Here is a 27,744-nt window from a genome sequence, read left to right as displayed (position 1 = left end):
AAGTGTGTCGATAGATGGCAGTGAATTTACTGTGGTTACAAAATTTACTATGATAGTACCACTCTATCCTATTATATCCTCTTTGATTAAAATGTAGCATGAGGGGTTCTTGTACAATACCAAGAACAGTCATCGGCGTAGAACACATCACAACCACACGCACACATCGACAGGACATTCACACTTCTTGGCTGTTCGTTGTAAACCAAGCACACTCGATGTCAAATGCATGATGTGCTTTATCAAGATGGCAGAATGTGTAAGTAACCGTCTAGTGTATAATACTAGACAAATATTTTAGCGAGTATTTTTTCAAGGAAGTATTTTTACATCGGCAGCAGTTCGAAAAAGTTCGTTAGTATTTGGAATTCAAAAAAATTATGGTAAATAAATTACAAATTGAAAGAACGTATTCAACACAGTACTTAACAACACTTGAATAGTGTATTCCTTGATCAAAAATGCAAAAAAAAAACAGAAAATTTAATATCAAAAAGTAAAATAATTTTAAGTTTAATAACATTTACTCTGATGGAGATGGCGGGACGACTTGGACGCATTCTACCCCAAATGGTGGGAAAATGCCGATGACAGTCGAGTGTCGAGTGGAGAAAACGAGGGTAGGCCTTTGCCCAGCAGTGGGACACCCAAGTAGGCTAATAAAAAAAAAGAAAAAAATACATTTACTCTACAACACTTATTTTATTTTACAACTTACTCGTTACTCAAAACTGTCGTGAATGTAGTTTGCCATGAATAAATGAATTATTCTTAAAAATCTAAATTAGTTTTAATGCCATAATAATAAAACATGTAAATTTTCCTTCTCTTAATTTTAACTGGTACTTTATATACATACTCTCTTAAACGCGGATTATTCCGGGGCTTAATAGCGTAAAAATAAGTTTTAAATTTACCTCCGACGTTTCGAGGACGGCGTTATCCCCGTGGTCTCGGAGAAGACTGGCTAAACATCAACTACCGTACCGCCGTAGTGAATATTAATGAGTAAAAATGGTGAGTTTAAATCAGTGTTAAACGCGGATGTTACATAAAACCGTTCTGTCAAGCGTATTCAAATTTGGAAAGGCGATTTCATTCTACAATTGTATATTTCCAATTCGTATTTGAGACCCATTTAAAGTCACTTAGAAAAAAAAACAAAACTGACATTTAAATAAAAATCAAACGTTCCAAAGACATTAGAGTTATAAAGCTAGAGATACACGATGCGTGTGTTTTGGAGATTCGAGATGTGGTGCCGCAAGCAAGCGGCGGCAGCCATCTTGCCCCTTCTGCTCGCCGGCTGGCTCACCGGCGAGTCGTCAGAGGCGCTCACAACCTTCGGGAAGAGTAACACACAAGCCCCAAAAGAAGTAGTACCCACAGCGCCACCTGGTGAGTTCGCACTGCTTGTTTTCGTTATATACGTATAGTTTGGCAAACCAGTAAAGTAGAAAATTTGTAGGCGCGAAGTTTCGGTTTCACCGTAATTTTGTTTTCCGCCCCTTTTTTAGACAAATTGGTTTGCCAGACTATATTTTCAATGTTTTAGCTTTCCATCATTAATTATGTTTTGAATATTACACTTGATTAGCATATATTATAATTGAATGTGTTTGTATAAAGCAATGACCTTATTTATACAAGTCATAGGCCACGAGTAAAGTAGGTACATTTATATATTAAGGGCTTTTTACGTCTACCTTTTCGTCGTTCACTTTCTGCTGAGAGGGAAAGGGAAAATTAATATAGTAGGTATACCTTTCTCTGTCCCTCTCCGCACACAGTGTCCAATGAAAAAGTGGATGTAATAACCCAATATATAATGTAAAGTGTGTTGGCTTGACCACTTTATACGTGTATATACGCTAAAGTTGTTTTTTTAATTGTCACGTGCGATACTGTGAATTAATTTAGAGGTTTGTTATTGATATTTGTCGAAACATTCGTGTTGCATCTATTTCCTTTATATGACAAACGAAAGTGACGCAAACACGCTACGCAAACCCAAACTACGATATGATTTGTCGGTATCACCTAATATCAAAATACATATGATAACATAGTCCTAATAATCATCATAACAATGAACTTTTAAAGTTCTTACGGTATTTTATTTATGTTTAAATAAATTGTGAAATGCAAACAAAATGGACCCAAGGTAAGTTTATTAAAAAAAAATATGTTGAAATGATTTATACATGTATGTCTGCCTAATCTATTTTATATACAGGGTGGCTAAAAAGTAAGTGCATTCCCGTTGCCAGGGAGGTTTTAGGATTATACTGAGCAATTATTACTATGTGACCAACCACGAAATACTAAACTTGACTTTTAAGTCAATCTTGACTTCTAACCTAATCTTAAACAATTATAGTTTTCCTTTTCAAATATTATTGTACGTTCTGATCGTACGTCATGATATACCTAGGAATATCTCAATATGCCAGATTTTACGATCTGTCGCCGACATATACATATAACAGGACGTACCGTTTTTGAACTACAAGCAAAAATAAAAAAAAAAAATTATTTTTTTAAACTGAAAATGAGCCGAAATTTTTCCACAACTGGAATGGAGCAAATTTGGATTACACTAATTTAGAACCAAATGAAGGTATTAAGACGATTTCCAACTTGCTGGGAATTAATTCCTTCAGGAATCTAATTTATAATGCATTGCATACGTTGCGTACGTACGCGTTGCGCATATGAACATGAAATGATACGTACATGCTTATACATCTGTAAATACACCACGCTTCGTGGCGGTAGTCCGCCCTGCTTTTTTGGCGGCAGGTACTGTTCGTAGTCGCTGTCTTCAGACGACATCCTCATTGAAATTTAATTTGAAATCAAAAACTGTCAAAAAGTTATCAGATCTCTCGTAGAGCCAAGCTTCTAACTACAAGCCCGAACTAGTTAGTTATGGAAAAATCTAATCTTAAACAATTATAGTTTTCCTTTTCAAATATTATTGTACGTTCTGATCGTACGTCATGATATACCTAGGAATATCTCAATATGCCAGATTTTACGATCTGTCGCCGACATATACATATAACAGGACGTACCGTTTTTGAACTACAAGCAAAAATAAAAAAAAATATTTATTTTTTTTAAACTGAAAATGAGCCGAAATTTTTCCACAACTGGAATGGAGCAAATTTGGATTACACTAATTTAGAACCAAATGAAGGTATTAAGACGATTTCCAGCTTGCTGGGAATTAATTCCTTCAGGAATCTAATTTATAATGCATTGCATACGTTGCGTACGTACGCGTTGCGCATATGAACATGAAATGATACGTACATGCTTATACATCTGTAAATACACCACGCTTCGTGGCGGTAGTCCGCCCTGCTTTTTTGGCGGCAGGTACTGTTCGTAGTCGCTGTCTTCAGACGACATCCTCATTGAAATTTAATTTGAAATCAAAAACTGTCAAAAAGTTATCAGATCTCTCGTAGAGCCAAGCTTCTAACTACAAGCCCGAACTAGTTAGTTATGGAAAAATTATTTTTATTTTTTATTTTTTTAGAACACCATATGACTTTTACCCACATTCTTTCACTGATGTGTCAAAATTGTTAAATATCTAACGGTGTCGCCATCTACCCGAGTATAGGCCAATGGTGTGGCGCCATCTATTCTATCTTATACGGAGTTACATATATCTTTGCCTCTCTATGTTAGGATAACCATATAAAGTCCAAAAAAACGAGACAAATTTAAAAAACCAAACAAATTAATTTTGATTATTTTAAAAGCATGAGACTTAATTGAGGGACTTATGTAAAACATTGATTTTGTATTACCAATTTGAAGTCAGCATGTATACATGATAAATACACCGTTATAATGTACAGTCGCCATCAGATATATCGCAGCGGCCGAGGTACTCAAAAATATCTGAACACGCACTCTAACGCCTTGACAATAGAGGCGTGTTCCGATATTTGTGAGCGCCTTGGCTGCTGCGATATATCTGATGGCGACTGTACATTATAACGGTGTATTTATCATGTATACATGCTGACTTCAAATTGGTAATACAAAATCAATGTTTTACATACATCTTCCCTAAATTAAGTCCCTCAATTAAGTCTCATGCTTTTAAAATAATCAAAATTAATTTCAAAATATTTATCAGTACGGTTTTTACTCACTATTATTTTTAGTCGCTTTTGGCGACATGTTTCGGATTCTTTGGGAATCCATCCTCAGGCACGAGTGTCCGCGGCGGTTGTTCGTCGTGCACATGTCATGTCGCCAAAAGCGACTAAAAATAATAGTGAGTAAAAACCGTACTGATAAATATTTTGAAATATGTCTCACGATAGTTTAAGTGCGATCAAAATTAATTTGTTTAGTTTTTTTAATTTATCCCGTTTTTTAGGCTTCATATGGTTATCCTAACATAGAGAGGCAAAGATATATGTAACTCTGTGTAAGATAAAATAGATGGCGCCATACCTTTGGCGTATACTCGAGTAGATGGCGACACCGTTTGATATTTAACAATTTTGACACATCAGTGAAAGAACGTGGGTAAAAGTCATATGGCGTTGTGGCAATGTATCTGTTATACATTGTACAGAATTACTTTTACGTGTTTGGCCGCCAATAAAGGCACAGGCGACTTGATTGATTACTTACATACAATAATTGTGAACTGCCTTTTACATAAGGTAATTTATTTCAAGGAAATAAGAATAAGAATAAATTTATTGAGAATAATTAGAAAGTGGCATGCACAAAAGGGTGTCCGGTAAGCCCCAAACTAGGCTGAGCCTGTATCTTGGGACTCACCAAAACAAAAAGAGTATGAAACGGAACATTGGACAAATTAAATCTAATAATAGTCACTAAACCATAAAAGATTATTAATTCACCACAATTTTGTAACGGGTCACTCGTAAAAGGCATAATAGTCTGTGATCATTAATCATTACATATGGCTTAAGATTGTATTATTTATGAAAGGTACAATAATACAATACGGCATGGTCCTATGCCGGAAGGGGGTGATTTGGGGGAAGTCTTTTATTAAGGTTTAGGTTTTGTTTTTTAGCATAAGTTTAAATTGTACTTGGATTTTATTGTGAATGAGTTAAATGTAATGACTGTAATAGATGTCATATATTAAAGAAAAAGTGACGAAGCCCTCCAGTGGTGTAATGACTGTGTTTTAATAAATGGAATTTGGAAAAAAAATATATTTGAGATACAATATACATTTGTGTTAGTTATGTACGACAAATGGACTTAAAACTAACTGAACTTAATATATACATTACGTACTTATGTTTTATTAAGTTTTTAGACATAGACATATTTAGAAAATATTTATTTAACATCACAAACATCGCATTATTAATGATACATTCGAACCAAAGATAGATATAACTCCGTAATAGATGGATACAGTCTAAGGAAAAAACGTGCCTCTAAAATCACGAAAATTTGACTCTCGATCAGATGGCGCCAGTACCTTTGGCCTACTCTCGTATAGAGGGCGTTGACGGTTTCGTTTCTTATTTAACAATTTTAACGCATATCAATGAAAGAACATGGGTCAAAATCATGAAAATAATTAATGCAAGTAAAAAAAAAAACATTTATCCATATTTAAATACATTTTATCGTATTTTTATAAATCTTCATTTTTAGTTTTAAAGTGTGTCGATAGATGGCAGTGAATTTACTGTGGTTACAAAATTTACTATGACAGTACCGCTCTATAATATTATATCCTCTTTGATTCGAACATAAACGTACGTTTATGAAATCTTAAGTAATGATTGATCTTCTCAGACACATACTTGACTAAAAAAGGCCCAACCCAATTTTTTTTGTTAAATAGTTTTGAGCGTTGCTTAGTTCGAAAAGTTGAAATTTGAGCGTTGCGGAGGTTTAAAGGCACGAGGGATAAACAAACTTCGCTACCGAGTGAAACATTAACCTTTTGACCACACCAACGCGAGGAAAATACTAACTGTAAAACATTAGAAATCAAATATAACATTTAAAATTAAGCTTTGCGCTTTTAGGGCTCCGTACCCAAAGGGTAAAAACGGGACCCTATTACTAAGACTCCGCTGTCCGTCTGTCCGTCTGTCTGTCTATCTGTCACCAGGCTGTATCTCATTAATCGTGACAGCTAGGCAGTTGAAATTTTCACTGATGATGTATTTCTGTTGCCGCTATAACAACAAATACTAAAAACAGAATAACATATTTAAATGGGGCTCCAATACAACAAACGTGATTTTTTTGCTGTTTTTTTCCGTAATGGTACGGAACCCTTCGTGCGCGAGTCCGACTCGCACTTGGCCGGTTTTTATTACACATATTAAATCACATATATTATCAGATATATATTATACTTCGTATTCAATGAAACAACATAATCTGAGTGCTCGTTTATAAGTCAACTATTATTCAACTCAAAATATACAAAAACGCCAACGCATATAGACGAATATTTTCAACATTTTTACATAACAATACTTTTTCAATCTACTAATCTAGCATACAGCTTTGTATAAAAACAATAGCACAAAGGCGAATGCGGACTTTCACCCTAAAATCAAGGTAGACTAAATACTACGTACTAGGTATCTAATATTGATCGTTCGTACGCGGTAATTCATTCGTTTCACGTTACGAGTTACGCACTATGTCTGGCAGCAAACGTTATAAATAGAACTTGAATTTGGCGATGCATAGAGTATTGGCCATGCAGTAACTTTTTAATGAACTTAGAAAAACTACCGCGTGACAAACAGATTTTTCAGTAAATACTTAAAGGTGTGATGTTACTATGGGAACTTTTTGGTGTGAAAACTTCTATGGGAATCGATCCTTATCCTTCACACCTACTTTTTTTGCCGCCTTTTAAATACAAGAGGTCCGGTATTAAAGTTCATACTTAAAATAAAAAAAGTGTGTGCGAGTAATCTTTACGCGCGATTGAAGTAAAACTTCTTTGACGATGACGTTTATCGCTATGTTGGCACTTTGACGTGTGCCCTATTGTGCGTATGTCACTACTGAGCGTTACTTCCGTCAGAAAAAAAATCTGAGACCCTCTAATCGCGCCTGAAGAAGTTTTACTTCAATAACTCAAAAATTCCTGATGTTTCTTGGGCTCAAATTAACTATTATTTAAGACCGGTGAACATGCAATGTTATGGGGACATCGAGCTGATCTAATTATGTCCATAGGAACTAGGTGATAAAACTAAGCAACTTCGTTGAGTTTGTGTCTGTTAGAATCGTCTCAATTTGCAGTGAGCGTCAAAAGTAACGTATCTACGCGTCAAAAGTAACGTATCTACGCGTCAAAAGTATCTACCATTCTCTAATAGAATAGAATGGAATAGAATAGAATAAAAATTTATTCGTAAGCACAACAAACATAGTTATACACATGAACAAACAAACATAGCTAACATAAACATAGCTATAGGTAACTTAGGTAACGAAAAGAGACTCGGTTCTATATGGGGCATTTTCTATTGTCGATGGCGCTTACGCCGCACAGCGCCGCGCTGCATTGTATTTATATCGGAGCATCGTTAATAATGGCGTAAGCTCCATCGACAATAAGGTCCCTTTTTATAGAAAATAACACATATGTAGAACAATTTGATTAGCAAATAATTTCGAACGAGAACGGTGGAGATGTATCTTTATTTGAAAAAGTATTAGAGTGTGACAGATAATTTTGGCGCGTTATTTCATCCGCTACTATTGATGCTAATTGTACAAGCAGATGACTCTTGAAAAAAAAAATACAGTCGGCAATAAATAAATAAAATGCGTTTATTTTCAGAAAACTTATGTATAGGTCCATAGCCTCCACTTAAAGAAAAATTACGAACTAAAATTATTAATACTAAAAACTAAGACACTAAAACTAAAATAAGTTAGTATTAATAACAAAGGTATACCCAACCCAAACTAAAAGCCCTGCTTAACAGCCGTGGTGCGTGTGGTGGTGGCGGCAGCGTGTGGATAAATGCTTATATCAAAAAGGTAACTTATAGACATAGACATAGACATAATTTACTGGTAATAAGGTATTACAGGTATAATAACCTAACTCCCAGACGCACTCTAACGCCCAGACAATAGAGGCGTGTTCAGATATTTGTGAGCGCCTTAGCCGCTCCGATATATCTGATGGCGACTGTACCTACGATTAACCTAGATATACATGCAGAGCTCCGGAAGGAAGACATTTTGGCTAAATTAGATGGCTTCGCTCAATAAATCAAGGTTTCCGGGTCAGCATTATACATGATTGCTTCTTTGTACTGCAATCTAATGTAATTTGCATTAAAATATAGGGCTTTAGTTGACAAAGAGAGCTTTCGGGTGAAAAACCTTGTTAATATGAGTTAGCGTAATGGAGGTGAAAATGAAATTGGCACGTTGATCCCAAATCCCAATAGATTCGAACGTAAGGTTGTGATTGATCAAATCAAAGACGAATATAAATCCGTTTAAGATGGATACAGTCTAAGGAAAAAACGTGCCTAGGAAATCAAGAAAATTTGATTCTCGAACAGATGGCGCCACCACGTTTTACCACCTTTGGCCTATTCTCGTCTAGATGGCGTTGACGGTTTCGTTTATGATTTAACAATTTTAACGCATATCAGTGAAAGAGCATGGGTCAATATCATATAAAAATAATAAAAACAATCATTTATCCATATATAAATATATTTTATGGTATTTTTAACCATCTTCATTTTTAGTTTTAATCGTGGTTCGAAGATAGCAGTGAATTTACTGTGGCTACAAAATTTACTATGACAGTACTCCTCTATCCTATATATACACGGTGTTTCATGACTCACTGAAAACCTAAAAACAGTATGTTCAGAATCGATAGGAGAATCGATTGCGCTATATTTTAATGGGGGTAATTTTTTTATCATTATTTATTATTTTTACATGCCAAGTCTACAAGTTTGTAATGCGACAATATCAATAACTAGCATTTCATGGAGACTGTATAAAGGAGCCAAATCTCTATGTATGAAAAGTGTCCATCAAAAAACAGTAATTAGGCGGCGCCACCATACACCGAAATACTACCAAAAACAACCTACGTAATTTGGTCGGGTTATTTGTTGCCTTATATGGTTCATGTTATACTCATGTCCCAGAGCCTAACTAGCGCCACCGGAGAGATTAGGAACTATTATTTAACGCTTAACGCGGTCACTTTTACAACAATTCTGCCATAAGAGATTGCGATCCTTTCTATACCATCCATATAGCATTTGACACGTTATTTGTCAATGAGCAACACCCTTAACTGGTCATTGGTAAACCTTATCTCGTTGCAGTAAGGTATGCAAATGGTTAGTCAACAGTGTTTACAATGGTAACTAGCAATTGTTTGACGTCACTCAAACGACGAAGTATCTTGTGTAGAATTACCAGTTGAATAGAATTATTAAATATATTAATAACGGGTCACTCACGTGTTTAAAGTCGAAAACGCTCGACATGTTTCACTCCGTACCGCCGACAACGCAACCGCCGCCACACCGCCGCCGCCACCGACCGACCGCTCCTGATGACGCTCCTCGGTACGGAGTGAAACATGTCGAGCGTTTTCGACTTAAAACACGTGAGTGACCCGTTATTAATATATTTAATATGAATGTGTCTCACGGAAGTTTTGTTATTAAAATTGAATAGAATTGTTAAGAAAAGTAATCAACGAATTTTTTTTTTTTAATATGTATCGTATTAAAGAATAAATACTCAAGATGAGTTCAAAATAAAAAGAATCTGTTGGGATGATTATGTGAGACCTGTACTTATGTACCTTACCTATGTCATAGAGTAATTGATACTAGAGCGTTACTGTCATAGTAAATTTTGTAACCCCAGTAAATTTACTGCCATAAAATGGGAAAGGGCCAGGCAAAGAAGAAGTAAATTCACTGCCATCTGTCGACACACTTTAAAACTAAAAATGAAGATTTATAAAAATGCGATAGAATGTATTTAAATATAGATAAATGATTTTTTTTATTTGCATTAATTATTTTTATGATTTTGACCCATGTTCTTTCACTGATACGCGTTAAAATTGTTAAATAACAAACGAGACCGTCAACGCCATCTATACGACTGTAGGCCAAAACTAGTAGCGAACTCTGAACGAGAATCAAATTTTTTCCTTAGACTGTATCCATCTATTACGGAGTTACATCTATCTTTGCCTATGATGAACAAATAAATGCTTTTGACTTTTTGTGTCTCAGGTTTTCAGTGGCTCAAGTAACACAGTGTATATCTATCCTCTTTGATCAAATATAAGGAGGTGCGGACGCAATACACGGTGTGTTTTTTTTAAACTGCAAGATTGAATAGGCTGTTACTGAACCGGTGAGCTCCATCTTAGGCTCTGTCTTCACTTTCCATCAGGTGTGACTAGGGCCAATCGCCGATCAGTTTATAATAAAAAAAAAAACTGTCAACTTCGGGGTATGGGTAAGGGATACCCCTGGGTGGTTAAGGAAACTGAATGGCATAGTTGATTTTCATTTTCTTTAATTTTTTTAGTTGCTCAGTAGGACATTTATTCATCTCGCAAAAAATATAGCTAAGGGTTGAAAACATTGAAAAACGCCCCGTATATTAATCGAACCGAATCGGACATTATTTTTAAGGTTTATTCTACCAGCACGAATTGGTACGAAGGTTGTCTTGAATATCATTTTTATCTATATCTGATTTATGGCTAAACCCATGGGGACTTGGCATAGTTTAGCATTTGTTCTTTTTGTTTTTTGTAACGCAAACTTGAGTTACGTAGTCCATAGTTTATTTAAATATGAGTGATTCTGCAAAACATAAAGAACGCGTGAGGATCAAAAACTTTTTAAATATGAGTTAAGGTTATGCTTTATGCGACTTTCCTGTGGACATTATAAAATAAATGGATTTTTAAGGCAAATTTTCTTGGCGGATTCTTATAGGAATGTTCCAACGTTCTACTTCTTAAAAGCTGTAAGTATCTTAAAGCCTCACTAAATTGTACCCATCGTTAACTTTCGTATTGTCCACAAGACAAAACCCCAGTTTTCCCAAACATTTTTGACACGTCAGGCATAAAGAGAGACTCCAGTAATGAATTTTAATTCAACATTGCTGGCCTGACCTTACGTCGCAAATTATGGACAATTCCAGATATTGGAATTTTGTAAAAAAATCACGCATTTGTAAATGTCGCCGTAAAGTCGTCGTCAATAGAACCACAACAGTCTATATACCTAAATATTTTATTTATATAAATTTTTAGTTAATTTAAATATTAATTATTAATATTTCAGGGTAAAATAACCTTCGTAAAAATGTTAGGTTATGTGTCAAACGCTAACAAAATTTGTTATATTTGTTTACAATATTTGCAAGTTCTATTGACGACGAGTTTAGGAACAGATATCTACTGTCTCGTGTTACTAAACGGCCTCGACTAGGCTCGCACGCCAGCTTATATCACACTTGGTCGTGTCATTTCCCGTCCTGCGTAATAATCAAAGATAGATATAACTCCGTAATAGATGGATACAGTCTAAGGAAAAAACGTGCCTAGAAAATCAAGAAAATTTGATTCTTGTTCAGAGGGCGCTACTAGTTTTGGCCTACTTTCGTATAGATGGCGTTGACGGTTTCGTTTGTTATTTAACAATTTTAACGCATATCAGTGAAAGAACATGGGTCAAAATCATAAAAATAATTAATGCAAATAAAAAAAATCATTTATCTATATTTAAATACATTCTATCGTATTTTTATAAATCTTCATTTTTAGTTTTAAAGTGTGTCGACAGATGGCAGTGAATTTACTGGGGTTACAAAATTTACTATGACAGTACCGCTCTAGTATAAGTTACTCTATGGTAATAATGCTCTGTGTGCCTAGCAAAGGCGACAATCGTTTGCGCTACGATAGCGAAACGCTTTGTGTCTCTATCACTCTTTCATATTAGTGCGACAGAAACAGTTGCGTTTCGTTCGCTATGGAGTGTAAACAATTGGCATCTTGGTTACGCACCCTGTTATCACTGACAAATGTAAATGTCTAACGCTATGCAAAACGGTTTATCGCATGAAATATATAAATCTTTGGAACGTAACTTGTCGCAAATGGTCTACAATTTTTACGTAGGTGTAAACATCATTGAAGCTATAGAAACATTTGATATTCGCTAAAACCCGATTTCTGTTAACTTTTGTTACCTTAAGAACTTCCAATGCCCACACGAGCTTTTATATGACTTTTAATGCAACTTTTTGAACGAACGCCTTAATAAAGGTATTACGCTTATTATCTCTCATTCCGAGATGAAACCCTTAATTTGACTGGGTTATAAAATTTGTGTTTCACCATGATTTGAAAAAGATTTCACGAAATAGAAAACACCCAGAAAAATTCAGCGAATTCTTCAAAACAGAAGTAATTACAGAAAATCGCGTGCTTTGAATAGACCATGATAAATAACACCTCGGAACTGTTCAAAAATTGCGCTATTTAAATTTAATAGCATTTAACAACATACTGATTACAAACTTACATTTAAAAAATGGTTTAGTAGGATGCCAATCTCTTATGGCAGAATTGTTGCAAATATGACCGCTTTCAGCTTTAAATAATAGTTCCTAATCTCTCCGGTGGCGCTAGTTAGGCTCTGGGACATGAGTATAACATGAACCATATAAGGCAACAAATAACCCGACCAAATTACGTAGGTTGTTTTTGGTAGTATTTCGGTGATGGTGGCGCCGCCTAATTACTGTTTTTTGATGGACACTTTTCATACATAGAGATTTGGTTCCTTTATATAGTCTCCATGGGATTAGTCTTTTCTGCATAAAACATATCTGTTGTATTTTTAATGTCCAACTTTTATACCGGGCTCGTGACGTGTAACTGTCACTTCTGGATGAGATTAGGTCAGACCGCGTAGCCAACACGCCAATCGCTAACGCTCCGTAGCGATCGAAACGCAACTGTCACTGTTGCACTAATATAGAAGAGTTATAGAGGGACACAAAGCGAATCGATGGCGAAGCGATAGCGATTGTCGCCTTGGCTAGGCCGGCTGGACCGGGATAAGTGGCGTACTCGAAGAGAGGCCTATGCTCAGCAGTGGGCGATAAAAGGGTGATATGATGATGATGATGATGATGATGATGATGATGATGAGGATGTGACGTGTAACAGGACAGGAGCAATAAGTAAACTAAACTGTAGGCTGTACGCTGTACTCCTCTGTTTTTTTCTCTTTTTTAGGGTTCCGTACCCAAAGGGGACCCTATTACTAAGACTCTGCTGTCTGTCTATCTGTCTGTCTGTCCGTCTGTCACCAGGCTGTACCTCATGAACCGTGATAGCTAGACAGTTGGAATTTTCTGTTGCCGCTGTAACAACAAATACTAAAAACATAATAAAATAAATATGTAAGTGGGGCTCACATACAACAAACGTGATTTTTTTGGCGTTTTTTGCGTAATGGTACGGAAGCCGGTTTTTAAAATAACGTGGTTTGATTGGAGTACAGTATGGTGAAGTTCACTTTACTATTTATTCTAAGACGCATTGTGTTGCAAACTTTATGTTTAAAGCGTGACAAACAACGTCAGTTACATTAATGATAGCGTACATTAAAAATAATATTTAATTTGTATGAAAAAGACAAAAATTTAAGACTATAATTTTTAAAAAATGTGATCTACCTTTTTCAGAAAACGTTTCATCGTTTGAGGGGTAAAATCGTATAGACCCAGTATGATAGAATAGAATAGAATAGAAAACGTTTATTGTAAAAATCTACATACAGCACCATACAAATTTAAAAAGAAGAAGATCTTATACACTAACACGTAAAATTACAAGTAGCTTATACTAACATGCAATAATTACAATATTGATGCTGCTATAAAGGCTACAAATGGACACCACTCAGCATATGCTCTAACATATAGGTATATGCTACAGCGCTGGTCTTCCGTGGATTGCTAATTTTACTACGACTCAAATCAGTAGGTGTAGGTATAGGTACTATTAAAAAAAGCCGGCCGAGTGCGAGTCGGACTCGCCCACCGAGGATTCTGTACTTTTTAGTACCTATTAGTTGTTATAGCGGCAACAGAAAAGAAACATCATCTGTGTAAATTTCAACTGTCTATTCATATTTCATTCATTTATATCACGGTTCATGAGATACAGCCTGCTGACAGACAGACGGACAGACAAACGGACAGACGGACAGCGGAGTCTTAGTAATAAAGTCCCGTTTTTACCCTTTGGGTACGGAACCCTAAAAACCGCAAGTTGGCAGAAAGCACAACGCCTTGGTCTTAAAAAAATAGAAACAAGATGGCCGGCCGGACGGAAGCGAGTGACGTATGCTAGTGTAGCACGGTACATTTACATAATTATATCTTTTGCGCATTCCCTTGGAAATATTTAAATGTTGTTGCAGAATTTCTATTTTTATTAATTTTATTATTATGCTGGTTTTTGTTGGTTTTGACAGTTGAAATAATAGTTTCGCGTTTAATTTGAATTTTCTTTCTTTTTTTTTTGATGACGCTTATCATAATTTTTAAACGTATTATTATATAAAATATTTAAATTTAAACATTATTCGGTACATTTACATAATTATATCTTTTGCGCATTCCCTTGGAAATGTTTAAATGCTGTTGCAGAGTTCCTATTTTTAATTTTTTTTAATTTTATTATTACGCTGGATATAATGGACGACACAAGCCAAAGATAGAGACCGCTGGTCATCTCTGGAGGAGGCCTTTACCCTCAGCTGAGAGGGGTTCTCGCTTGACATTGCTATTTATACTTTAATATTATATTACTATTGACTATTGACATTTAAACTATCAAGCTGCATTTTGTTGACTCTATTATTCTATTAATTATAAGGCATGAAAATATTCAATTTAATTAAATGTATTAAACTTAATTAATAATTAATTAATGCCTACTAAGGAATTTATCAAAATTTGCATGACAGAATAGGGAGATATAGAAATGTACTGTAACTTTTTACGAAGCACCTTTGACTATAAATTTAATTCTATGAGTGTACTTATTCTTATATCTGCGAGAAATAAAAGGCTTTTTTATTTTATTTATTTATTTATTATTATTACGCTGGTTTTTGTTGGTTTTGACAGTTGAAATAATAGTTCCGCGTTTAATTTGAATTTTCTTTTTCTTTTTTTTTTTGATGACGCTTATCATAATTTTTAAACGTATTATTATATAAAATATTTTAATTTAAACATTATTATTTATTAATGTTAACACATTAATAAATAAATATGAAATAATTTATGATTTAAACATTAATAACATGTATAAACAGTAATTGTAATGGTTTAACCGTATTTTTTTAACACATTCACCGCTGAGCTACGGTCGTAGCGCTACGTCGTAGCCGATAACATGGATTTCCCGGTATGTAGCAGAAATGTTTCGCAGACTCAAAGAGGATATAATAGGATACAGCGTAAATAGTTAATTTTGTAGTCCCAGTAAATTCACTGCCATCTATCGACACGCGATTAAAACTAAAAATGAAGATGTATAAAAATACCATAAAATGTATTTATATATGGATAAATGTTTTTTTTTTATTTGCATTAATTATTTTTAAATGATTTTGACCCATGTTCTTTCACTGATATGCGTTAAAATTGTTAAATAACAAACGAAACCGTCCACGCCATCTTCGAGAGTAGGCCAAAGGTAGTGGCGCCATCTATGCGAGAATAAAATGTTCTTGATTTCCGAGCACGTTATTTCCTTAGATTGTATTCATCTTATACGGAGTTACATCTAGGTCTTTGGTATCGGCCTCTTGTAAGGTTTTACGTTGTCTACGAGCTACGAATGCTACGATAGTTCGTAGGCTTTGTTACAAATATTATACATCTACCCTTGATCAGGTTACTTTCGAAAGAAGGGACTTTAAATTTCAATTTCGAATGTGAATTGACGTAAGGCCAGGATTACACTTGTAAGTTTTACTTACGTAAATAGGGACACAGCTATACTACAGAATGAAATATGAATATCGTTATCTCATTCTAGCAAATAGCTTTGTCCCTACTTACGTAAGTAAAACTTACAAGGGTAATCCTGGCCTAATGCTGTAAAAAAATGGACCTTGAGGCCGATGATGATTATATTAAATATTTTAATATTACGATATTACCTAGAGCAGCGGGCGCAGCATCGTTCCATTTTTATCGCCTGTCACTATGCCCGTCACTTTCGTGCTTACATACTTGTTAGAACGTGACCGGCATGGTGACAAGCGATAAAAATGCGACCGTGCTACCGCCGCTGATTTTTATTATGTTGTCGAATTTGTTTTGTTGTTAGATTCGAATAAAATTTGGCTGGTTTGAATAAATACGTAATCACAACTTCTGCTGCTCGCGCTCTGAAAAGAGACAAGATTTCAGATGATTCTATTGGCAATGTTACGACACACGGCAGGGGAAATGTAAGCTAAGTACGACTTACACATTTACCTCTTAAAAATTGACAAGGGGTTAAAAAGAACACCCATAGAGAAGGCATAGATTATCTTCTATTAAGCATAGATTGCGTAACACAACCTTTTTGTCACTGTCAAGAGTCAATGTAATCGCTAACCTTACCCCAAACAGTCTAATAATTAGTTCACACGCACGCCTAAACAAGTCTTGACCTAATTTCCAAGATGGCGGCCGATAACGTTCGGAAGCTTAGATTTAGATCGAAATTTCCATTTAAAGTAGACCCCATTTCCTTTACTACCCACTCGTAAAAGAGTCCATATTAACCTGGCCTTATAGAGGCCAGTTACCATTATATCTTGAGCCGCGAAGCTAATAGTATCATTCACTATCAGAGCTCTGTGTAAATCAGCCAGTCGGACGCTACTACCTTTCTATCTGTATTCGGATTTTGAATTTGAATTTCAGATGGAACTGCATTTGAAAATAGACCGAGTGTTAAGGGCGTAAAGCTTGATATAGATTTTTTTTAGTCTAGTTGCGATTGTAGAAATAGATTTAATGATAGTTCTTATAGTAAGAGGGTTGATAGAGTGTTTTGGCCTTTTTAAAAGTTACGTAACAACTTTCTACGTTATGGGATAATAGTACATTGTACAATAAGGGAGGTGGGCAAAATGTTATCGAAAGTCAATAGAAATGCCGATACGCGGAGCGCAGATGATTTTTATGACTCGAGTTCAATTTCAATACCTTAGTCCTGTTGTTTCGCCGAAATTCAGTAAAATGCTGCAAGTTGTGTTAAAGCTATGAAAATCGGCACGATTGATCTTTAGTCGATATAAATTAATTTGACCCGATGCACCAAAAAATAAAATAAACAGGAGAGCAGAGGAGTTATGACGTCATCTTTTTTTGTATGGAAAAAAAAAAATTTTTGTTTTCAGAAACCTCGTTATATTATATGATAGGGCATTCTGAGCCGGTTCTTAAAATATATCACATCATTACATTTCAGTCGCGTATTTTAAATAAAAATAATTTTAAAAACATACCAAGTTCGGGCTCCTTCTGATACGATATGGCAGATTTTACTGAGTTATGAAAATGTATGGTATTTTCGTTTATTTCGTGACAAGTTGTGATCTCGTATTTATCCTGCCCAGAATGAGGATCTCTTCAAGTTCAAACCAGCCAAATTTTATCCAAATCCAACATAAAATGAATTCGACAACGCAATAAAAATCAGCCCATAGACAATCTAACGGACCCTGTAGGTCAACTGAAACACGTGGTAAAATGTTACTTCCGGAATCGATTTAGGCTTTACGCTTAATAAGGCTTTCACACGAAAGTCATAAAATCAGTTTGAGGCTATTTTTACTGTCGCCATCAAATATATCGGAATTACTCAAGTGCTCATAATTATCTGAATATTTGTCCGAACACAATGTAATATATTAACTCTAGGTTTTTTAATTACTCTGTTGTCTATGATATAAAACTTGAATAGGGACCTCCCTAAAATGAGTTGTCAAACTAAAAGATTTGGTGCATGGAGACTGTATAAAGGAGCCAAATCTCTATGTATGAAAAGTGTCCATCAAAAAACAGTAATTAGGCGGCGCCACCATACACCGAAATACTACCAAAAACAACCTACGTAATTTGGTCGGGTTATTTGTTTCCTTATATTGTTCATGTTATATTCATGTCCCAGAGTCTAACTAGCGCCACCGGAGAGATTAGGAACTATTATTTAAAGCTTAACGCGGTCACTTTTACAACAATTCTGCCATAAGAGATTGCGATCCTTTCTATACCATCCATAATTTGGTGGAGTTTAAAGTAGATTGTTAACCAAGGGCTGAAATCTAGTTGAAATCTAGATCATTGTTCGAATTGGCCCGTAAGTACGCTTATTTATGCTGCCGAATTGCAAATGCCCTTTTCCGAACAGGAAAAGCATATAAAACTGTAAAGTAAACAAAATTCTTAGTTCACGTTTCACCTTTGCTCCGGTTTTTGTTATCATTCGGGCACGTATTAGCATATATTTTCAAGCCAACTTGATTTGTGTGACTAAGGTTTACCACTGTAACGAAAAATACGTTTTCTTTTACAATTTCCATAGCAAGTATTTATCGTAAACTATGAAGGTCAGGCTCTAGAGTTATCAGACATGAGCGTTGCCGTTATGAAACTTATGAAAATCGAAATACATCATTATGAAAATAATCCAAAAAATTAATCGATAAACGAATGTTATATAATTATCGAACGTGTTCAAATATTTTCACGGGAATCGGTTAAGGAAAGAGGAGCATAGGATCCCAGGTAGCAAAATGACGTCAGCGACGTCATAATGACGGCATTATTACGTCATTACGACGTCGCTGACGTCATTTGACGTCATTTTGCTACCTGGGATACACGAAAGCATTTTACCCTTCCATTAATTACAATAGTTTTGAAGTTTCATAAGTAGCAGACTTGTCTAGATAATTACTTATGTATAAAAAAAAATACAAATTATTTGCTTCTGTAATACCAAAGATAGATATAACTCCGTAATAGATGGATACAGTCTAAGGAAAAAACGTGCCTCGAAAATCACGAAAATTTGATTCTCGATAAGATGGCGCCACTACCTTTGGCCTACTCTCGTATAGATTGCGTCGACGTCTTCGTTAAAGAACGTGGGTCAAAATCATATAAAAATAATTAATGCAAATAAAAAAATCATTTATCCATATTTAAATACATTTTATCGTATTTTTTTAAATCATCATTTTTAGTTTTAAAGTATGTCGATAGATGGCAGTGATTTTACTATGACAGTACCGCACTTATTATATCCTCTTTGGTACTACGCACGTAGCCCAATTTCGTCTCGTCGTAGCAGATAGCATTGTTTTCCCGCTTACCGCGAAGATGCAAGCGCTCTTTACATTGGGTGCGGATCCGCACGCCGCGATGTGCGGTGCGAGCGAAACATATACGGTGCACTGTCTCACTCACACACCGGACGGCATCAGTAATATCGGCAGACCAAATTAGCAGTAAATAAGAACAAAAAAAAAACTATACTCATCCTTTTCTTTTGGGTGCTAGTACTAGTGTAAGACAAAGACAGTATGAGTCTCTCTGTCTGTGTTTGAAATGAGACAGTCCTTTGACACACTATAGAAAGTTTATAATGTGTCGTGAATTTATTTCGTGATTGACAACCCTAGCAACAGCGACCGACCTAGAAAAGCTAAAACTATTATGGTTTCAGTTTCACAAAACATTAGTACAGTCGCCATCAGATATATCGAAGCGGCCGAGGTGCTCAAAAATATCTGAACACGCACTCTAACGCCTTGATTATAGAGGCGTGTTCAGATATTTGTGAGAGCCTCGGCCGCTCCGATATATCTGATGGCGACTGTACCTTATGACAAGGTAGCATACTTTCCAAACAAAGCTAATTAGTACATTGTGCAACGTAAGGGAAATATTGGACACGAGGGGGACCCGAGATTGTAAAACAATGTTTTTCATCACACTTGCTCGAAAAATATCTTATTTCATGCAGGTGTACTAAAGGAAAAGGCCTATATTGTTCCCTATATACGTAATTCTAATGAAATCCCAAAAATCAGGAGTTAGATCAGTTCGGATTCTGATTAAACAGTTCGTTATGGTTTCCATTTTGTTTTGATACGACTTTGAAAAGGCCTATGCCTATATACGTATTTCTAATGAAATCTCAACAATCAGGAGTTAGATCAGTTCGGATTCTGGTTTAAGAGTTCTTTATGGTTTCCATCTTGTTTTGATACGACTTTACGTGCGCTCAGCATTGCTCCGAGCAATAATTAGGGTTGGCACAACTTGACGTCTCTTTGCGTGCACGACCACAGATAATATAACGACTTGAATTATGACAACCCTAAATAGCCGAAAGGGATAGTGCCATACATTAAAAAGGAACAGCATGATTCGACCCTGAATCGCTGTCAAACTTCGGGTTTGTAGGAAATGTCCTCTTTGTACGGTAGTACTATTACTTATTTTGTGCCAAGGGCCTCCGCGCCAAATTACACCTCTATGTAAATATGCTAATAACATTTTATTTTCCAGCCAAGCCGTGTTCGAGGCATGGCGAGTGCATCGCGGTTGCCACCAGCTCATGTGTGAGGACTCACTTCGACTCACAGACGAGATGTCTGTGCGGGGACAACAGTGCGCCGATCAACGGGCAGTGTGAAGCGTTGACTAAATGTAAGTACTGTTACACTCATGCGTGAGGACTCACTTCGACTCACAGACGAGATGTCTGTGCGGGAACAACAGTGCGCCGATCAACGGGCAGTGTGAGGCGCTTACCAAATATAAGTACTGTTACAGTCATGCGTGAGGACTCACTTTGACTCACAGATGAGATGTCTGTGCGGTGACAACAGTGCGCCGATCAACGGGCAGTGTGAGGCGCTTACCAAATGTAAGTACTGTTACAGTCATGTGAGAGGACTCACTTCGACTCACAGACGAGATGTCTGTGCGGGGACAACAGTGCGCCGATCAACGGGCAGTGTGAGGCGCTTACCAAAATAATGTAAGTACTGTTACAGTCATGCGTGAGGACTCACTTCGACTCACAGACGAGATATCTGTGCGGGGACAACAGTGCGCCGATCAACGGGCAGTGTGAGGCGCTTACCAAATGTAAGTACTGTTACAGTCATGCGTGAGGACTCACTTCGACTCACAGACGAGATGTCTGTGCGGGGACAACATTACGATTAGGGTAGTTTTTCTTTCAGGTATCATTCCAAAAGAAAGTTAAATGGGAACAATAGGGTTAGTAATTACTGGTGGCAGAAAGTACTAATAGAACGGGGCAGGACTTTTTAGGACTTGTACGCGGGAAAAGGCTAGTTATAAATATATTCACCGTTACAACACTCTACTGACCTTTAGACTTCGAATTAATTGTGACATGCAACCTTTCTTGTAATTGCGGTCCTCTACACGAAGGCCCTTATCTAGGACACGAAAAGAGTTAAGAAAGTAGTCGCCGAAACTATAGGTTTACCTAATATTGTCTTCGGTTACCGCGATAGTTACTCATGAAATAAAACTATGAAAACGGATTATATCGCGTATATTGAATTATAAATTCAATATACGCGATATAATCCGTTTTCATAGTTTTATTTTATAGGTTTACCGTTTTACTGAGCCGGTTGGTAAGCAGTTATTAATATGGTCACCTATGGACTGTTGAAGGCTTCGCTGCATGGAGCTAATTTGTATTAGGTTAAGTAAGTAAAGATGAAAACCAATACGCAGTTTCTTTAGTAACCGCCAGAGATAAGTGATAATAGTGGTAGACCTGTACGGCTACCATCAGTTTCGCACTGACATAAACGCCATCGAAAACGTAATTTACTTTCTATGCATCTCGCTCGCACTAATATGCGTATTTCACGATATTAGGTAGTTATTTGTTTTACAAAGTTGTAATTTAACTCCTCATGCTAAATTAAAACAAAACAACAACAACAACAAATGAAATGAAAATTATCAAAATCAAAACTCACAGTTAAAAGTCAATCCTATCAGCCAACATAAGGAAAGAACTCGACATTTGCATCAAATTACTTTGCCACTCTTGCGGATTAAATGCAACTTTCCCATCAGTTTTTAGGGTTCCGTACCCAAAAGGTAAAAACGGGACCCTATTACTAAGACTCCGCTGTACGTCTGTCCGTCTGTCTGTCTGTCTGTCACCAGGCTGTATCTCATGAACCGTGATAGCTAGACAGTTGAAATTTTCACAGATGATGTAATTCTGTTGCCGCTATAACAACAAATAGGTACTAAAAAGTACGGTACCCTCGGTGCGCGAGTCCGACTCGCACTTGGCCGGTTTTAAAGTATTACCAGCTGGTGTGATGGAAAGAGGAATGGAGATACAATATATGGAGAAAGTACGTAATATGTACTTAAGTATTACTCCCTTGTTATGAACCTCTTGACAAGTCCAGCTGTGATCGATAACCTTTCGTGCTGTGAGGCCAATTAAAAGATATCGTGTGCTCAATCAAGGTTACCCTTTCTTTTAGTTTTATAGCATAATATGTGAGAATTGGCCGATTTGAGAACAGATTAGGAAAGCATACATAGTAAAGTGTTCTTGAAAAGTCCTTCACACTAGTGAATTGGTATTTAATCTATTTTAACAAGTTGCGTACCGAGCTATGTACAGTCAAGGGCAAAGATATATATGCAAGTTATGTTAAAAAAAATAGGTAATCATAATAAGTTTAAAATATATATACTCATACAAATAGTAATAAATATGGAAACTACAATGGCCGCAAAAATATGTATAAGGCAAGTTCAAAAACTTATATAACATGAAAGTTACATAATCAGTATCCTGCAAATGATGCAATATATTGTACTTATATTTATGTCATTAAATATAGATTCAGTAAGCAGTACAGAAATATATTTACAAAATATAAACGTGCGAAAAACAACTTTACTGTCTTGTGACACGAAACAAATTTGAATACAATGTTTTGACAATTTACGAAAACAGTGCAGACTTGTCATTGTAATTCATTGTATACGTTTGTCTCATGTTTTTACCTGTCACTTCGTTTTTGGAATCACGTGTTTACAGATTTTACTACATTGAAGCTACCTTAAAGTACTTAGGTCATTCATTATATTTTTACGTCAATGTAAAAATATAGATACGAAAAATCTACCAAAAAATATGTATACACAACTTTATTGCCTTGATATTAATACATATCTATACCGTTAACCTTAAAGGGCGTAAACATAGTGTACACTATGTTGTACATTCATTGAATATTGGGCGTAAACGCCATGTTATACGCTCTTTGCGACTAAGGGTATATTTTGTAACTCATCCAACGGGCTGGTATACGTATACCAAGATAATGAAACAAAATGATAAAGCAATGAAATTATTTTATTCGTTGAATCTATGGGTATATTCATAAACGCAATTACAGTGAGTTGGTGAATGACGGCATTGAATAAAGCAGGGGCCGGTACATCTCTCACAAAACAAATACATTGGTTTTATTTGATCGTCCTCACAATCATCGTTATTTTCAAAAGTAACATTCTGGCCACAGTCGATGCATGCCCCACAAAATGATACGTCTTCATTATCAAGGTTGACCTTCATTGGCATTTGTAGGAGCATGTCCAGGAAAATGTCATGTAATATGGTAATAGGTAGAGGAAGCTGGAAAATTTCATTTCTTTTAATTTTTAACATGTTGCACGAAATTACTTGCTTATCGCTTAGCTTAGCTACAATTTTATTAAAACACAATGAATAGAGACTATACATTTTTCACCTAGTATGCTACCGTTGTGGTTGTAATAATGACGTTAATGATGTTTTAAACATTATTTATTCGTCGATATGCGTAACTTGTCAAAATTTAAAGTAAGAAGTTAGCTACCTAACCGTAATAAAACCTTATTTTAAGTCTATAAAGCGGAATTTAGAAATGCAGTGAAACACGATCAAATTGCTATGTTTTTAATAATAAAATGAAACAGTGAAATGTGTAAAGACGCTTATAGTATTATAGATAAACTCAAACTTGAAACATCCTGTTCAACCATCCAGGCATAACTTAAAATATCTATTTTCATAAAATAAAAATATTCAACTCAATAACGAGTATTCCCGCCATCAGCGTCTCTGATCGCTTGAAGTCTGTCTCTCATTGAGCCAACCATTCTTGAGCATACTTCTGTACCTCTAAACGAATCCCAAACATCAAGAACGTGATTCTTTAAGTTTTGTGTCGTTCTCACCATCGAAGGATCCCAGTGTTGAACCATCAAGCCCCACAAATTCTCTATGGGATTGATGTCTGGACTTTTGGGTGGCATTTTGATTAAATGGAGACCGCTATGGCCATTAATCCAGCTTTGTACTATTCCAGCGTTGTGTACTGAGGAATTATCTTGAACAAATTTGATAAGTCTGCGTCCGTAAACTATATTTGCAGTCGGAATTAATACTTGCCCTAATATATCTTTATAAGTCTGACTGTTTAATCGACCTGTAATTTCAACAAGTTCGCCTGGTCCACTCGCACCCATCCAACCCCAATATCCGACAGAAATACGGCCGCTCCTGCGATTAGGGAGAACATTGCCCTGTTCATATCGACTATGGTTAACACGCCATAAACGAAGACGGCCATCTGCACAAGACGTGAACACTTTCTCATCGACAAACAAAACATCATTAAAATCGTAGTTTAAATACTTGTTGGCAAAATTCAACCTCAATATTTTGTGTCTATCTGTTAGTTGTGGTTTTTTGGCAGGCATTCTGTGGTGCAGGCCAGCATCATGCAAGCGACGTCTTATTGTATGGCAAGACACATTCAATTGGGCAGCGTAAGTGCTCGTGTTCACAAATCTGCGATACCGAACGTCCTCGATCAACTGCTGATCCTGTAATAACGAGGTTTTCTTAGGACGGCCAAAGGACACGTGATTTACTACAGCACCCTCGTGTGCCCATCTATCCTTCCACAGATATACGGTTTTTCTCTGAAAAATAAATTATTCATCATAATTTTTTTAGATAACCTTTTAACTATAAAACTACTTTTAACTATTTTGACGAGAATTTCAACTCTCTAACTATAGGTATTACGGTTCAAGAGATAGAGCCTAGTGACAGATGGACGAACATACTTTGATGACTTAGTAGTAGGGTCCTAATCGAATCTGTTACAGGAATTAGAAAATGCTTTAAACCATGCGTGGTCTCATACCATACATCGGAAAAATAGTCTTAAATTAAGTTAAATCATTAGTTACTAATTTAAAGCATAAATCCCCATGCTAGATTATCGCGAAGTCTGCCGATATCTAAGACAATACTAGCGAATTTTGTTGATACCGATGTGTAATTCTAATAGCCCGAAAATTGCCCTGGCCAAAAACGTTGTATGGCGTAAGGAATATGTAGTAGGTATAAGCTATTCTTATAACTTTAAACATTACTTACCGAGACGCCCAATTCATCAGCAATGTCGGACACAGAAACGCCTTCTTCACATAAGGCAACAATTCTATGCTTAGTATGTTCACTTATGCGGTACATTTTTAAGAGATAATTTCCTAAACTAACTGACAATATCCGTCAAACCTCAAAATTATATTTTCAAAACTAAATTGCAGCCATTTGTCAGGAATACTATTTAAAGGCCAGTTATCAATACAACTCAACATTATCAATAATTGTCTTACCTACTTGAAAGAAGACTCTTTACATAAGTGGCTGGCCACTTGAAAATGAAGTATTGCCGTAGGTGTGTACATGTTAATGGAAACGTGGGGTGTATACATATTAATGAATTTTATTTGATACCAAATTTATGCGTTGATTGATGAGGGCATCATATTGAACCTGCTGCTTATATACTTATCTTGCCAACAACGTATACATATTTATACACTTTTTGATGTTTCCTCATATATGATCTTACAGATGACGTCGTTTTTTGAGATTCTGTGGTGTATATATATCTTTGCCCTTGACTGTACGTCATGAACGTCATGACGTTTGGCGCCATATGTTCACCGGCATCGGCTCAATACGTAAAAAACCAAAATGCTCGTCGCTTTGAAAACTCTCATCCAAAAGCCGTAGACGCGATAATCAATCACCACTACGTCGATGACTATATCCACTCCATTGAAACCATAGACGAGGCGATCAACACAGTGGATGACGTACTACGGATACATGCATCCGGAGGCTTCAACATGCGAATCCTTATGTCAAATTCGAAGGAGCTACTGCGACACCTGCCAGAAGATAAGCTTGCACCTGGAGGAGTGAAATTCTTGGCGGACAACAAAGAAGAGCAACTCGAACGAGTCCTAGGCGTTAACTGGGACCCTGAAGCAGACACCTTTGCTTTCAGCATGAAGTTCCACAGCGTCAGCCAAGATCTTCAGTCTGGAACGAAGCGCCCAAGCAAGCGAGAAGTGCTCCGCCTCATTATGAGCGTCTTTGACCCTTTAGGGTTTCTCCTACCGACCACCATCAAGGGAAGACTGATCCTTCAGGACGTCTGGAGAGATGCCATTGGCTGGGACGACGAGATCGGGTCTAGCCATTATGACCGATGGAAGACCTGGCTAAACAAGCTCGAACAAGCGAAGAGTACGAGGATCCCAAGATGGCTGATGACTGAAGATTCCGCCATGGGAGAGCAGGTACAGCTTCATATCTTTTGTGACGCCAGCTCCCGAGCATTCTCGACCGTCGCTTACCTACGACTGCCATTGCTTAAAGGTAAATGGCACCTAGCCTTTGTGATGTCCCGAGGACGCATAGCTCCACTCAAGACCCTCAGCATCCCTCGACTCGAACTTCAAGCTGCTGTCATGGGTGCTCGTCTCTCCCGCGTTTTGAGGGAGTACAGTCAAGGGCAAAGATATATATGCAAGTTATGTTAAAAAAAATAGGTAATCATAACAAGTTTAAAATATATATACTCATACAAATAGTAATAAATATGGAAACTACAATGGCCGCAAAAATATGTATAAGGCAAGTTCAAAAACTTATATAACATGAAAGTTACATAATCAGTATCCTGCAAATGATGCAATATATTGTACTTATATTTATGTCATTAAATATAGATTCAGTAAGCAGTACAGAAATATATTTACAAAATATAAACGTGCGAAAAACAACTTTACTGTCTTGTGACACGAAACAAATTTGAATACAATGTTTTGACAATTTACGAAAACAGTGCAGACTTGTCATTGTAATTCATTGTATACGTTTGTCTCATGTTTTTACCTGTCACTTCGTTTTTGGAATCACGTGTTTACAGATTTTACTACATTGAAGCTACCTTAAAGTACTTAGGTCATTCATTATATTTTTACGTCAATGTAAAAATATAGATACGAAAAATCTACCAAAAAATATGTATACACAACTTTATTGCCTTGATATTAATACATATCTATACCGTTAACCTTAAAGGGCGTAAACATAGTGTACACTATGTTGTACATTCATTGAATATTGGGCGTAAACGCCATGTTATACGCTCTTTGCGACTAAGGGTA

General features: G+C 36.2%; 2 protein-coding genes across 7 annotated transcripts in view; one reads left to right on the top strand and one right to left on the bottom strand.

The window, feature by feature from the left end:
- The window catches only part of LOC134753331 (venom protease-like), a 93,044-nt gene that overhangs the window by 54,032 nt on the left and 11,268 nt on the right, over positions 1-27,744 (bottom strand). The gene's annotated exons all lie outside the window — the stretch shown is intronic.
- Positions 1-27,744, top strand: part of LOC134753339 (uncharacterized) — a 42,063-nt gene that overhangs the window by 7,132 nt on the left and 7,187 nt on the right. For 4 of the 6 annotated variants that reach the window (XM_063689209.1, XM_063689208.1, XM_063689210.1 and 1 more), the window contains one exon: positions 20,704-20,844. In XM_063689209.1, the coding sequence (XP_063545279.1) occupies positions 20,704-20,844 (141 nt within the window). Of the gene's footprint in view, positions 1-1,152; positions 1,399-20,703; positions 20,845-27,744 lie in introns of those variants that run through there. The other 2 variants (XM_063689211.1, XM_063689205.1) reach the window with 2 other exon arrangements.

This window comes from Cydia strobilella, chromosome 26 (genome assembly GCF_947568885.1).
Source record: "Cydia strobilella chromosome 26, ilCydStro3.1, whole genome shotgun sequence".
Lineage (NCBI taxonomy): Eukaryota > Metazoa > Arthropoda > Insecta > Lepidoptera > Tortricidae > Cydia > Cydia strobilella.
This window is presented reverse-complemented; position numbering and strand designations above follow the sequence as displayed.